General features: G+C 38.2%; 1 protein-coding gene across 4 annotated transcripts in view; it reads left to right on the forward strand.

The window, feature by feature from the left end:
* LOC102794855 (receptor-type tyrosine-protein phosphatase zeta-like) overlaps positions 1-14,697 on the forward strand; it is a 94,491-nt gene that overhangs the window by 61,997 nt on the left and 17,797 nt on the right. For all 4 annotated transcript variants that reach the window (XR_015719269.1, XM_087843394.1, XM_087843395.1 and 1 more), the window contains 5 exons: positions 2,484-2,622; positions 8,753-8,835; positions 11,773-11,858; positions 12,594-12,614; positions 13,623-13,719. Coding sequence is in view for 3 of the 4 variants with exons in the window: in XM_087843394.1 (XP_087699520.1) it covers positions 2,484-2,622; positions 8,753-8,835; positions 11,773-11,858; positions 12,594-12,614; positions 13,623-13,719 (426 nt within the window). In the remaining variant the exon portion in view is untranslated. The remainder of the gene's footprint in view (positions 1-2,483; positions 2,623-8,752; positions 8,836-11,772; positions 11,859-12,593; positions 12,615-13,622; positions 13,720-14,697) is intronic.

Consider the following 14,697-nt stretch of genomic DNA (forward strand, 5'->3'; position numbering starts at 1 on the left):
AAAACTCCCTTTTAACAGGAAGAAACCTCCCGCAGAGCCAGGCTCAGGGAGGGGCAGCCATCTGCTGCGACCAGTTGAGGTGAGGGGAGCTGCTGAGTGACCTCAGGTTCAGCCATCATAGGTTATGTACTTTGAGGAATCAATGATGGACTTTTCATTAAAGGCTTTTGTGCCTCCCTGTGTTTCAAATGGTTTGGCAGGTGTTTTTATCGTGATGAATTTTGTATTTGTACAGCACATTAATCAATTTTGAATGAGGGAGAGCATTGTGTTTTGAGATATAAATGTGTTTTTTTATTCTAAAATAGATATTAGAGGTATGAGAATGTCCGACGTTGTTTCATAAACACTTTGAGTAAGCCAAGAAGAGCTCAGTTACATCTCAGTTGCTTCTTTTTTTTCTTGTAAGTCTTCAAATTATTAATTATTCTTCACGTTTTTGGGGTCACCATTAAATTTGTATGTGTTACCTGCCAAGATGATGAAGTACAAAGGGATAGTACTATAAGTTATAATTATTTTTGATAATAATTTCTTTTGCAACAAGTTTGGAAGTTGGTCCACAACTTGTGTTTAATTAATCAGATGTGAAATTTTCATTTGAATTATGTTTCAGTTGAGTGAAATGTTGTTTAGGTCTTCCACAGTGTACATTTCTATCCACTTTTACAGGAAAGATGCACTGTGGGTATTTTTCATATATCATTAAAAATAATTAGTGAAAGCTCACAAAAATAATACCTAACACCTGGAAACAGAAGAGCACAGTGCAAGGAAATCTGTGTAACCTACGATGCTGTATTACCATTTTGCTACGTGCTCTAATGCAGCGGTCCCCATCCCCTGGGCCACGAACCGGTACCGGTCCATGAGTCGTTTGGTACCGGGCCGCAAGAGTTGAGGCTTGGGTGTGAAATTTATGCTTTTCAGGGTTTTCATTGGTTTTTATCCTTATTTTCTTTATCGTTTTTATCGTTAACTTGGTTTTCCTGGGTCTTTTCCCGTGTGTTATGAATAAATATCTTTTTTTTTGGTACTGGTTTTGTTTTGTTGTATTTATCCGCGGCACCTTAAAGGCCAGTCCGTGAAAATATTGTCACACGTAAACTGATCCGTGGTGCAAAAATGGTTGGGGACCGCTGCTCTAATATATAAATAAATAAATTACTTATGTATTCACTTAAGTAATTTAAGTACAATGAAAAAAGTCGATACAACCCCACAAGAGAAAGGAAAGCTTGTTTTATTATTCTTGGAGGCCTCATATTGAAGTTTTGCAAATGTGACATCAGAAAACCCTTTTGATGCTGATTTTTAATTCTTTCTTTTACATTGGACCATCTATGGTTGTTTTCCTATTTTCTTTCCTCTACTTTTGAAATGTTCCATGCTTATATGCTCAAAGTTTCAAATATACTTCAGGCAAAGTTGTTCAATTGAACCAAGTGGGAGAGTAAGTATAGTTTGTTGACAAGACCTGATTGATAAAATTATGATTTGCTTGACTAAATATGTCTAAATCTGTGGGATGTAATATATTTTGAAAATGAAAGAGCAGTTAGCAAGCAAGCAGAGGACGTTATTTTTGGATTGGTAGTCAATAATGTTACATTTGATATACAGATTTGCTGAAAATGCAGTAAAGTCTGAAGGCAAGTTATAGAGTTAAATTTTAACAGGTTTACAAAAAACTCAAGGCAAAAATGGCCTGGCCTGTATTTGTATAGCGCTTTACTAGTCCCTATGGACCCCAAAGCGCTTCACACATTCAGTCATTCACACATTCACACACTGGTGATGGCAAGCTACATTGTAGCCACAGCTGCCCTGGGGCGCACTGACAGAGGCGAGGCTGCCGGACACTGGCTCCACCGGCAAGGGCAACAATGCTCTAATTAAGGTTTCACAACATAAATTTACTATAAATTCACTAATCAGTGTACGACCATCTTTTATATATATTTTATGGATAGGAGGTCAGAAATATGGTGACTTTAGAGACTACACTTTGGATTCTACATGGGACCAATATTTTTATACTTTCTTTTGCATTATTTTCATTGATTCTAGATTGATGTTGACCCTGTGGTTACATTTCAGGTAAAATAAGCAAAAATTTAAATGCATTTGCTGACTGTCACAAAAAACAAAAACAAAGGAAAAGCTGGTTAAACAGTGAAAAACATGTTTGAAATAGTCATATTCTACCTTTTGTTTCACCTAATACTTACAATTTAAATGTATAAAAATACCATGACTTTTTGTAATTAAAAGTTAACTATATCCAGTTTAAACTGACAGGTTTAAAATATGACCCTGACTGGGTTTGTATGCCACTGGCATATAGTGTTTGTGGCTCTGTTGACCAATTTTATTATACTTCTTGAGCCTTCATCTAAAAAGTAGGTGGGTTTTGACTTTTATTTCTGCTCTCCAGCGGCGTTTTTTTAGCTGCCAACTCTTTTGGTGTTATTTCTCTACAGATGCTAGTAACAGCAGCCACGAGTCGAGAGTTGGTTCAATCAGGGAACAAGAGAGGAAGGCTGTGGTTCCTTTGGCTGTCATCTCCACTCTCACCGTCCTCGGCCTGATTGCTCTCATCTGTGTTCTCGTCTACTGGCGGTAGGTACTGCCGGTAAATCTGCATATAATGGAAAACAGTTTATACATGCAAGATACATAGTACAATTTTATAATCCCCCATCTATTTAAAATTTACACTTTATGTAGTGAGATTCTTTTAACACATTTACACAGGTGGTTTAGTCCAAAGGTAAGTGAGAGTTGTGAACAATATGGTTAAAACAAAGGCTTTTTTCTGCAGCCTGTTGTGCATTTACCATGAACATGGTGACGTGCGATAGAAGACCACTTCCCACCCAAATTGTGCTCCATGTGAGAATGATCCAGACAACTTGTTATCCATAGGAGGGTCATCCATCGTGGGTAATAATATCATGCAATTATTCTTGTACATATGATACAAGATTAACATCAGGAAGAGACGTGACATTGGAATATCATTTGAAATCATTGAAAAGTTCATTTTGCTAAAAGGTGTTAAGAATATATTCCTAGTATCTATTAAAAACACGTATGCATAATCCCCATCTCCAGTGCCCGCCTTCTAACCCAACTACACTTCACATATATCTTCTGATGATCAACATCAACCAGAAGATTTTCACATTTTTCTGGGAAACCTAATCTCTTCAAACATGGGCTCAATCTTGATCATGCATCGTATTGTGTGTTTTTATTTGTGTTTTGGTGAGCAAATACACACACTTCACAAATAATACCTTCTGTTCATGCTGTTTTGCGGTTGCCAGCAAACTGAATGAAGCCTTTCATCTGTTACTGCAGCTCTCTGTTGATTCACTTTGGATAACCTTCAGAGATGCCATTTTTCTTTATTTATGGAGACATATGAAATGCTCAATATGAAGCAAACTGAATTTTCTTTAAGGATTGTCGTAGTTTTTTGTTTGCATGCTTTGTTTTCTCCTCGTCACAAACCCCAAACTTTTTTTTTGTCTTGTTTTGACAACAAATCTTGAAAATCTTTCTGACCGTGAAATACCCAGCTCCAGAAATCCAATCAAAGACACGCTGTCAAATGCAGTGTAAACATTTTTAGTTATTTTTCACAGAGTACATTTGTCATCTGCCATGTTGAAGATAAACATGTTGCTCTTGTTTGGCAATCAGCTTGTTGTTGTATCCCTAAGACTGAGCAGTGCTAAACTGGTAATAATCTGTAGAGCAGGAGGATTAATCCTTAATAAAGGATGTGCTTTGGCTGCAGTGCTCTGAGCATCACTCAGAGGAGAGCGTCCTGGGAGGGCTGCAGGATCGAAAAGGACATCTGACTGATTATGTCGGATAGAAGGAATCGTATCAGCTTCTTGTAGGGCAAGCAGCAGGAGGTCAGACTGCACTAATCCTCCTGTTGTTGTGTCCTCCTTCACTAACTCACAACACGGTGCTCATTTGGCCACTGCTGCTGTGCATTTGAGATGAAGCAGGGTGAGAGGATTTCGATTGACTACAAAGTTGCGGCAAGGTGAGAGTTGTGCAGCAAATCAGGATATAGCTAAACAGTCTTTAAAGGTTTGGATATGCGCAATATTAATATTTATCCTACATCCAGGATGTGGATGGTAGCTTTTTTCAGTTCAGAGTGTGTGACTGTGTGTTAATGAGGTTGTTACTAAGCTGCAGCTCAGTTACTTAATTTAATCTGAGCTTCTCACAAGTTACTATAATCAATATCAGTATATAATCAATATAATTGCATTAAGTAATTTCTATGGTGTTATATGTATGTCAAAAGTCATGCGGGAGAAAAAAATTATTTAATTGCACGAGTACTAATTGCTACTCGCGCAATTAAATTCATGTAAATTCAATAATGCACACATACAACTCAGAAGCCATGCGTTGAAACAAGCAATCAGGTATGCAAGACTGTATTTGCGTGCGCTTCACGGTCTTACGGTTAGCTCTGTGCTCGAAGCTGAATCCTAATTGCTCCAACCAACTGACCTTTGGCCATTTGGAGGGCGGAGCCAAAGGAAAAGTAGCCCTAATATTAAATCCTAGTGTAGCAGTGGAAATTACATTACTGCTAAAGAAATCATTAAAACTAGAGTACTCAAAGAGAAGTTCTGAAGTCTCTGAACTCCTGTTTACATTATCACACACCTTTTAAGATAAAATAAAAGGAAAAATAGTTTTTATTCTTTCATTCTTAATTGAATTCATTTTCCAAAATGTGAACAAATAAGGTGTGCTCCACATGCTGTGGGTCCAGGTTTCATTATTTAATCCAGGTGCTCTGAACAGAAAGTCTGTGGAGTAGACAGGAAAAAAACGATGTGACAGGCTGTCTTTTTACAACACAACACGACAGTAGTGAGTAGCTCATTTTCTGATCTGAATTAGTGGCCGATAAAACAGTTAAGGTTTTTACTATGATTTTGTGTAGCAACCTAAAGGGTCAAACTACACACCATCCTTGTAGCTGCTGTTTGCTATGTGGGCTAAGTTTTCATACTTTGTGGTCATGTCAGTCCACTACGTAAGAGTTTTACCATGTACCATGTTGTAGATCCTTAAATCTGGTGTCTTGCCCTGGACTTGCAGACCAAAGGGAAAAAGCTATGCATCTGTCTGTTCGCACTGCTAAAATATTTGTACAAAATACTTGTACAATTGTCTTTTTTAAAATTATTTTAGTTTGATAAGTTTATATATTTATTAGTTGATATATTTATATACATAGTTTATAATTTTGTTCATAATAAAAGCAAGAAAAATATTAAAGAACTAATTCTACTAGGTGGTTAGATTTGTGGTTATTAGTAAAATTATTATGATTTATAATATTAAATATTAATATAATTAGAATGAAACTTTTTGCAGTTGCGGAAGAAGGATCTATCCCAAATCCTATACTTAGATAAAAGTAGTCATACTACATTCTGTGAAAATAAACTTTTAATGAAGTGCAAATGTTCTGCATTAAAATATGTCAATCTCTATATAATTGTTTGTTTTTAACCTGTACTGTCAGGCAGGTTTAGCGACAGAATCATGGTCTGAATGCTTTGTTGTACCAAACACATTTGCTTTTTCCAGGACGAGCGCTGTAGACTCTGGGGTTAATCGTTTTGTTTTTATAAATTGTGTTATTATCTGTGTGGGTATTATGCCAGAGTGGACAGTGGGTGAAGGCCAGGTTGCCGAAAGGCAAGAGGAGAAGGCGGAGGAACTGAAAAAGAAAAGGGACAGAAAGAAAGAGGGATGGGGGATAATCAACGACCAGTTGGGAGGAGCAGGGAGAGGAACCACCCCCAACCCACCCTCAATAACGCCACCACAAGAAAACTGTTGATTAATTTAGCTATGCATTTTTATATTTTTGTCTTCCAGGTGCTGTATGGGGTTTGGGGTTTTTTGTTTCTTTTTTCTTCTCTTACAGGTGCAGCATTTGGCATCACATTTCTATTTGCACTCTATACTTATTATATTATATTATTATGTTTTTCCTGTTTTCTCCCCCCTTCCATTTTTTTTCTTCTGCTGCCTGTCAACTTAGACAAGGTCATAATAAACTATATACTATATTACATATAATCTAATAACTAAAATAACACTAACAGAAAATGATAAATAAACAGATGAAAGAAACACATGAAGAAGAGGAGCCTATAGAGAATTTAGAGAGCTCATCTTAGAAAAGCAAAATGTGTTTGGCACATTTTTGGATTCAGATCATAATGCTAATTGCAAAACCTGCCAGACAGGACTGAATTTTGAAAAAATAAATAAATGGTAAATGGACTGGTTTTTATATAGCACTTAGGTACATAAACACTCAAAAAGACTAGGGGTTGTTGTATCCCCTCGGATTGCTGCCAGTGCATTTAGGCTTTCGCCGCTTAATGAGGACAGGATTTGTTCCCAGTTCATTTGGGTCGGGGAGCAGGTACTGACTGTTGTTTGGCATAAAAGTCCAAGCAACAGTTTAGCCTTCTTGGAGTCCCTGAATGGGGTGATCAAGCTGCTACACCTCATTACTCTGTTGTCCTACTGGGAGACTTTAACCCTGATATAAGCAATGATAGTAAAATCTGGAGGAGTGTGACTGGCATGCACAGCCTTCCTCATCTAAAACACAGTGGTGTTTTGTTATTGCAAATCACAATTTGTCCATAATGAACACCATGTTTGAACATAATCTGCAAAGGGTGAACCAAAATCATAGTATACATATATGGGGGAGGCATATGGAACTGAAACTAATCCTTTTAGCTGCAATGCTGCCTAATGTAGTATACAAAGTATTGTAGATCAATTAAATTTGTTGCTTTGGAATGTGTGAATAACCATTCAACTGCCCAATGCTGGGAACTATTGGAAGTCTACGTCAACCACTTGACTACCCTGAATTATGAACCCTCACTGATGCGACTGAGACCACTCAAGGACTCTGGCTGGCATTAAAAGCGAAATCATTTAAGGGATACGGGTCCTATACTCCTTTCTGCTTATAGCTCTTGTTGACCTAAACTGTGTCATTTAAAAGAAAAAGAGAAATCTTTAATCTCGTAAAGATTCCATTTATCTGGATGCAGTGTTTTCAGTAGGAGAAATACTTTATCCAAGTGAATTAACAATCATGAAGCTGATTTTGTGGCTTATTGTTGCAGTGGTAGTAGTTTCAGTCATTGTGCATCTGTACTGTTAGGCAAACACTAGCAGTCATCTGAGACTAAAGATTTCCTTACCTCGAGTAAGTTGTAGAACAACTATCTTTAAAAAAAATAACCTAGACTGAAGAATTAATATAGAAGTAGATTAAAGTAGAAATTATTCTGTTTGGTTTGGAAACTTGATGCAGGGCTAATCAGACTATATTAGTGGACAGTGGGGTGCTGGCGTAAAAACCTCTAAGACCTGTTGGGAGATTGTTTTTGTTAGTCAAAGTAGTTTCTCAAAGTATTTGTCATTAATCTCCAGTGTTGGTCAAGCGTTGGTCAAAAGTAATCAGTAACTAATTACTGATTACTTCCCCCCAAAAGTAAACCCGTTACTTTACTGATTACTTATTTTCAAAAGTAATTAGTTACTTAGTTACTTTTTAAAAACATGATTTACAACCTGAATAGGTAATAAAGCAATAGATCTTTCAGCCCAATTCTACTTTTTCTGCATAATCCATCATACAAAATGTAATCAAATGGAAAAAGTCTCTTTTTAAAATTTGTTTTAATCTTTTAACTTGATGCATCAAGCAAACATTAAATTATATGCAACATTCTCAGACTGGAAGACATTTTTTAACATTTAAGCCTATTTTCTACATATTCCAGCACATAAAATAAAATAGTGTTTTGTGTTTACACTCACTCTTTCAAATAGATGCAGGTAAAACACAGCAGAAAATAAATAAAATCAAAGGCTCAGCAGTCCTGTTGCTCTATTTTCACCTGTATAGAAGGAGTGGGGCAGGTGGAAGTTTGCCCTGGTGCAGGTCAGAGGAAGGATCTGGGAGTTTCACATTCCTGTGGCAGCGCACTCGGTGCTTGCTCAGAAGTTTAGGGGTTTTTTTCACTGTAAAAATAAGTTTTCTTCCCACGCAGTGAGCAGCGGACACTAATGTTTTTGTCACTTTTTATGGAATCAAACTCAAAGTAAGCTCAGTACTTCCACGCTTTAAACGCTGCACAGTCATATGCTCTCCCGCACTCGATATATTATCCATTGCTGATCTGCACGCAGCTGTTGCCATGACCGTCGCACTCGCTTACGTCATTGTCATGAGACACTCTCGCAAAAAAATCACAGTTTTATTAACGCAGTAACGCAGCGTGCTTATGGGAAAGTAACCGTAATCTAATTACCTTTTTTGCAATAGTAATCCCTTACTTTACTCGTTACTTGAAAAAAGTAATCGGATTACGCGTTACTGCCCATCTCTGTTAATCTCAGAGATCAGCTCTGATTCAGTTTTTTTTTTCCCCATCTGTGAAAATCCCTGATGCCCATGTCTGGCTGAGACAGTACAGAGGTGCTGTCATCTGTTTACAAACCTATTAACATCTTATTTACTGGTGTTATGGGGAGATTATTTTGTATTTTCTAAAATCTGGGCTAATGCTAAATTACATGAAAGCAAAAAGCATTTCCTGCCTATCAGTGCAATGTTGATTGTCGTCTAAAAGAAGTGTTTGTTTTTCTGCAGGTTGTGTTTCCAGTCGGCTCACTTTTACATCCATGACAGCTGCTCAACCAGAGTCATCACAGCACCAGACACTGCTATATCTGGTAACATGCACACATCGTTTTGTGTGTGTCTGTGTGACATATTACATTGACATGAAGTTAAAACCCAAAATTAACATCTTAACAACGTAACATAAGCCATTTGAGGACTTACATACTAGAAAAATTGCCTTCATATCAAAACCAATATTATACTCTCAATTTTTCTTAAATATCCTTTCCAGAAATTTAACAAACACCCCAAGTTGTCAATAAATCTCTTCACTTTGCATGAAAAACAGGTCCTTAATTTCAAAAAATGTTTTGTTTCTAAATTTTCCAGCCGACAGTGTAAAGATTTATTATCTAATTAATAAATCTTTATCTATTATAATAATATCTATTTATTATATAAAATTTACCAAAATGTCATTAGTTTATGGAGCTGTCCTCATTTTGCTGTAAAGTTCTCACTTGTTTAATATATTGTTTGTTCTCAAAAAGTAATATTTTCACAAATGTAACAACTTCATGCATTACATTCATCCATTCATCCATCCATTTTTTCCACTTATCTGGAGCCTAAGCAAAGAAGCCCAGACCTCCCTCTCCCCAGCCACCTCCCCCAGCTCCCTGGGGGAACACCAAGGCACTCCCAGGCCACCTGAGAGCTATGATCTCTCCAGTGTTTCCTGGGACATGCCTGGAACACCTCCCATGTCATGCCCATGCCACCTCAACTGCCTCTACTCTGGGCCCTTTCCCAGATGGCTGAATGATATCTTAGAGAGAAGCCAGCAACCCTTAGAGAAAGCACATTTCCGTTTCTTGTATCCGCAGTCCCATTCTTCGGTCACTACCCAAAGCTCATGACCATATGTGAGGGTAGGGAGGTAGAACGACCAGTAAATTGAGAGCTTCACTTTTACGCTCAGGTCTCTATTCATCATGATGAACTGGTACAGTGTCCACATCACTGCAGCCGCAGCACCAGTCTGTCTGCCAGTTCTCTGTTCCCCTCTCCCCTCACTCGTGAACAAGATGCCCGAGATAGACTTGGAGGTACTGATTCTCATTCCCACTGCTTCACACTTGTCTGCAAACCACACTCCAGTGCGAGCTAAAGGCCACCACCTGATGAAGCCAACAGAACCATATCATCTGCGAAAAGCAAGAGACGAGATTCTGACACCACCCAAGTGGAAGCCTTCCGACACTTCGGCTTCCGAAATTCTGTCCATAAAAATTAAGAACTGAGTCAATCACAAAGGGCAACTCTTGTGGAGTCCAACACCCACTGGGAACGAGTCAGAAGGATCGAATAGCTCATAGCAACAGGCCACACACCCCACACTTCCAAAGCACCACCCACAGAATACTCAGAGGGACATGGTCAAATGCCTTCTCCAAATCCACAAAACACATGTAGACGGGTTGAATAAACTCCCATGCACCCTCAGGTATCCTTGCTAGGGTAAAGAGCTGGTCCAGTGTTCTACGACCAAGCCAAAAACCGCATTGTTCCTGCTGGATCCAAGGTTCGGCTAATGGATGGACTCACACACTGTGTTAGGTTTCTTGTGCACCACAGAGGTGACATTCTATGTCCCATTCGCTAGTTTTGGTAGCCAGGGATCAGTCCACCAAGGTCTCCACCCTTGGCCACCACCCAGCACACATTGCATGCGACCCCTATGGCCCTTCTTTGGGCTGTGCCCTGCCGGCCCCCATGGGCAAAGGTCAGACACCACCAGGCACTTGCCTTCGTTCACCCTCCCCAGGATTGGTTCCAGGGCGGGGCCCAGTATATCTATACTGGGGCCCTGGGATGATGGACTGTTCCCTAGGTTTCTGTGAATAGGCGTCTTTTGAATCGCTCTTTGCCTGGTCCTTCATCCAGGACCAGTTTGCCATGGGAGACCCTACCAGAGCACAAAAGCCCTCCGACAACATAGCCCCTGGCATTCCTGGGACACACAAACCCCTCAACAGATTCACGGAGGGGTTATGCATTATATTCAAATATTTAAATACATTATCAATAACCTTGTTGTTGTTTTTTTCTAGATTTAGTTCAAATGTTTTTTTCCAAATTCAGTCTACTTGCTAGTTCCTATTAGTTTCCAGAGGTGCATATACACGTGGCCTGCCTTGGCACTGTATCCCTCAGTTTCTCTTACTCGTCTCTTTTTTCCTGAGACTTGGTGTGCACTCCGTGATCTTAAGTTTGCACAAAGAGGGAAACTTTAACTTCTGTTTTCAACTTAATTTAAAGCCAAATGTCATTGTATTTTATTACATGTACAATGTGCAGGATCTAACCCAACAGTTTTCACCATTTTTCATTTAAAGGTTCCAACATGCATGTTGCCTTTTCCAACATTCACAGGGCTCTGTTCCATAAATTCATCCTCCATAGTCATAATGTCAATGTGTGTGTGTATGAGGAAGAACCTTCTGGGGAAAAAAGGACCTGTACTGTGACCTTCACTGTGGTGGTCAGTAGGCCATCAAGCCCTGAAACACAACTAATTTTAGTGCCATTGCTGAGAGTGCACCCAATATTCACTGCCTAAAATAGGTGTGCCAAGCTTGTAGTGACATACTCATAAATACTTAAGGGAGTAATTACTGCCAAAGGTGTTTCAACAAGGTATTGACCAAAGGCTATATTCATAGCCGGATTTATTATGTTCACATTCACATTGTTTTCATCATTTATTTTTAATAAATTTGCAAGAATTTGAAATTATGTTGAATTTTGAGTTTAAAATTAATTGAATAGGTTTTGTATAAAAGCTGTAGTGCATACTTTCTGGATGCACGGCATACCTGTTTATTTAGTTAAATGTGTTATTATCACAACCAAGAAGTCCAGAAACTTTCTTTTTTGTATTACATAATGGACAAAAAATTGTTATTTGGAACATTTGTTAGTTTTTTGTTTTGTTTTGTCTTTTGTCATTGTTGTTTTAGTTTTGTGGGGGTTTTGTTTCCTAGGTGAGCACAGGGCTTTTCCAGTGAAGGACTTTGTCAAGCATGTTGCTGAACTTCACCACACTCAAAGCTTCAAACGAGAGTTTGAGGTATGACAAAGATTCAATTATATAATACAATTTTACAGTGGTGCAATAGTTATAGCACAGAAAGACCGCTTTCATAGGGTGGATTCAAACCCAGGACCTTGTTGTTGAGCTCAGTTTGGATTTGATAAGCAGAAGATTGATGGAATTTTAAAAGTTTTATGTTTGAGTAGTTGTGTGAGTGGTGTTAAGCTGGTTTTATGGTCCTCTCAAATGTGTCCATCCATGTACACTACTGGGGACAGAGGGGGAAAGGGCTTTTTCACTGTACTCAGTGGCTAACTGACTGACCAACAACAATGCAAGCAAGAGTGGCCCACAGACCAGTTTTACTCTCTACTCTCTACAAATCACAAAAAAAAAATGTCGTCTATAAACATCATCAGAATCTTGCCTAACCTCATCTGTCAACTTGTCCATTGGGAATGAATAAATAAATGAATACAGAAAACATTTGGGCAACCGTCATACTGACAGTTCGTGAAGTTGCTTTGAGGCACATCCTATAATGCAACATCAAAAGTGTGATATGGGTTAACCCTAACAAATCAAAATGCTGATGGGAAAATATTTACAAACAGTTTAATGTGATTTCTCCTTCGTGTTTGCAGGAGTTTTACTGTGACATAAAGCTATGTGGATCTGTAATTTGTAATTGTAATTTGCCCTTTTGCACTTCTTTGGTTTTTGTTACGGAATTGTCCTGCTTGTCTGCTGCTGATTCACCCTCAACCTTAGACACTGAAGCCCAGTTACGAGGTAAGCCCCTGTCATTTATTCATGTTGCTGCATACCACCAGATGTGTATCTGTCTTGTATTGCACGCTGTTTCTTTGTCATAGTATCAGTAAAGCACGTTTACTCTGTGGCAGCAGTAGAGGAATGCATGACTGCATTATGTGAGCCGCAGAGTTATTACAAGGAGTAAAATGTGTGCATAAAGGTCGTTTCTAGTTTCAAGAAATCCAACCAAAATCTGTTGGAAATCTGTTAAAATCTCAAAATCTTTTCTTTTAACCATGAACTGTTTTGGAAAACTAGTTGTATGAAGTTTTAAAATACATACACTATATTGGCAAAAGTATCCACTTGTCTGCCCTCATACGCATATGAGTGACATCCCATTATTAATCTGTAGAGTTTAATATGATATTGGCCCACCTTTTTGCAGCTAAAAAGGCTTCAGGTCTTTTTGGTAAGGCTTTCTACAAGGTTTAGCAGTGTGTTTATAGTCATTTCTGACCATGCTTCCAGAAGCACATTTGTGAGGTCAAACATGGATGTTGGATGAGAAGACTCTGCTCTAATTCATCTCAAAGGTATTCTGTCTCGTTGAGGTCAAGACTATCACAGTACCACGCTGAAATTCACTGAGCTCCTGAGCGTGACCCATTCTTTCACAAATTTTTGTAGAAGCAGTCTGTATGCCTAGATGCTTTATTTTGTACACCTGTTGCCTTGGAAGTGATTGCAACACCTGAATTTAATGTTTGGATGGGTGAATGAATACTTTTGGCAGTAAAGTGTATCTTAAAAGGGAATCTGATGCAATGTTTATCCTTGATGGTCTGATCCGCAGCTATTGCAACAGGCGTGTGGTAAGTGGTTTTGAGTAGAAAGGCGCTTTCTATCACAAGTTTATTTTACATTGTATGGAATGTAAATTGAAATCTGCCAGTGTGCAACTGTACTCACTTATGATACATTTACCGAGACTTTAAGTTACCTTTGAAGATTCTAAGCTTTGCTCTGTGTGCATGTTTCTAGGAGGCACATGTGTGCACTGTGGACATAGTGATGTCTACTGACAACGCAAATCATCCAGACAGCAAGACTGAAAACAGACACAGCAACAATTCGGCCTGTAAGTACAGGTTCAGACAGTGTGATGTGCTTCATGTTCAAGATTCAGAACAGTTTCAGATTTCTAACTTTTACTAAAGGAGTTATTTTCATCTCTTAATCACAAATAAGATGGATAAAAGGCATAACATAGTTATGATTATGTTAGGTATTTTAGGATTGTTAAGATTTTGCTGAGCCTGTGTGCTCTGCTAGTGTTTATCAGATGCAAACTAATGTTTCTGTTGAGTTGAGGTTTTAAAAGATTGTTTATCAGCCGAAGTTCTTTTCATTAACAGGTACACATAACTGTTATTCAGAAACACATACAGTTGTAAATACATGGTAAGGTATGTGTGACCACAATACTCAACAGAGCACCACATATAGATTCTTCCATCACTGAAACTAGTCCCACAGTGCTATTGTTTATGACACACTGAACAAAACTATAAGGATTAGTAGTCACAAAATGCAGTTTTTAATTGATAGTTTCATTTATTAGAGAAAAAATCTACTTAACCTTCCTGGCTCTATGTGAAAAAAGTAGTTGTCCCTTCTTGTTAAATCTTGACTTAACTATGATCAACACGTATTTTTTTAAAACTGAGTTTAACTTCAATAGCCATGCCTGGGGCTGATTACTACCAGACATGTTGAATCAATAAATAGCTTAAGTAGTAAAAACATTGTTTCCTTCATTCAAAAATCAAGTGGATACTATTTTGGAAATAGATCCTTTTGGCAAAAGGCGAATCTCTGTCATATGCAAACTTATATAGAGCTTAAGGCCTATTACTTGGGAAAAAACTAAAAATAATTGGGTAAAAGACATTGGGGTGGATTTATCTTATGATGAGTGGAGATCTTGCTTGAATCGTATACATACCTCCTCCCTTTGCATTCGCCATGGTTTAATTCAGTTTAAAATTCTTCATCGTCTTCATTATACAAGAGAAAGGCTTTCAAAATTTTTTCCAGAACCCGATCCTGCCTGTCC

Source organism: Neolamprologus brichardi, chromosome 7, assembly GCF_056152115.1.
Source record: "Neolamprologus brichardi isolate AB-2024 chromosome 7, ASM5615211v1, whole genome shotgun sequence".
NCBI classification, from domain to species: domain Eukaryota; kingdom Metazoa; phylum Chordata; class Actinopteri; order Cichliformes; family Cichlidae; genus Neolamprologus; species Neolamprologus brichardi.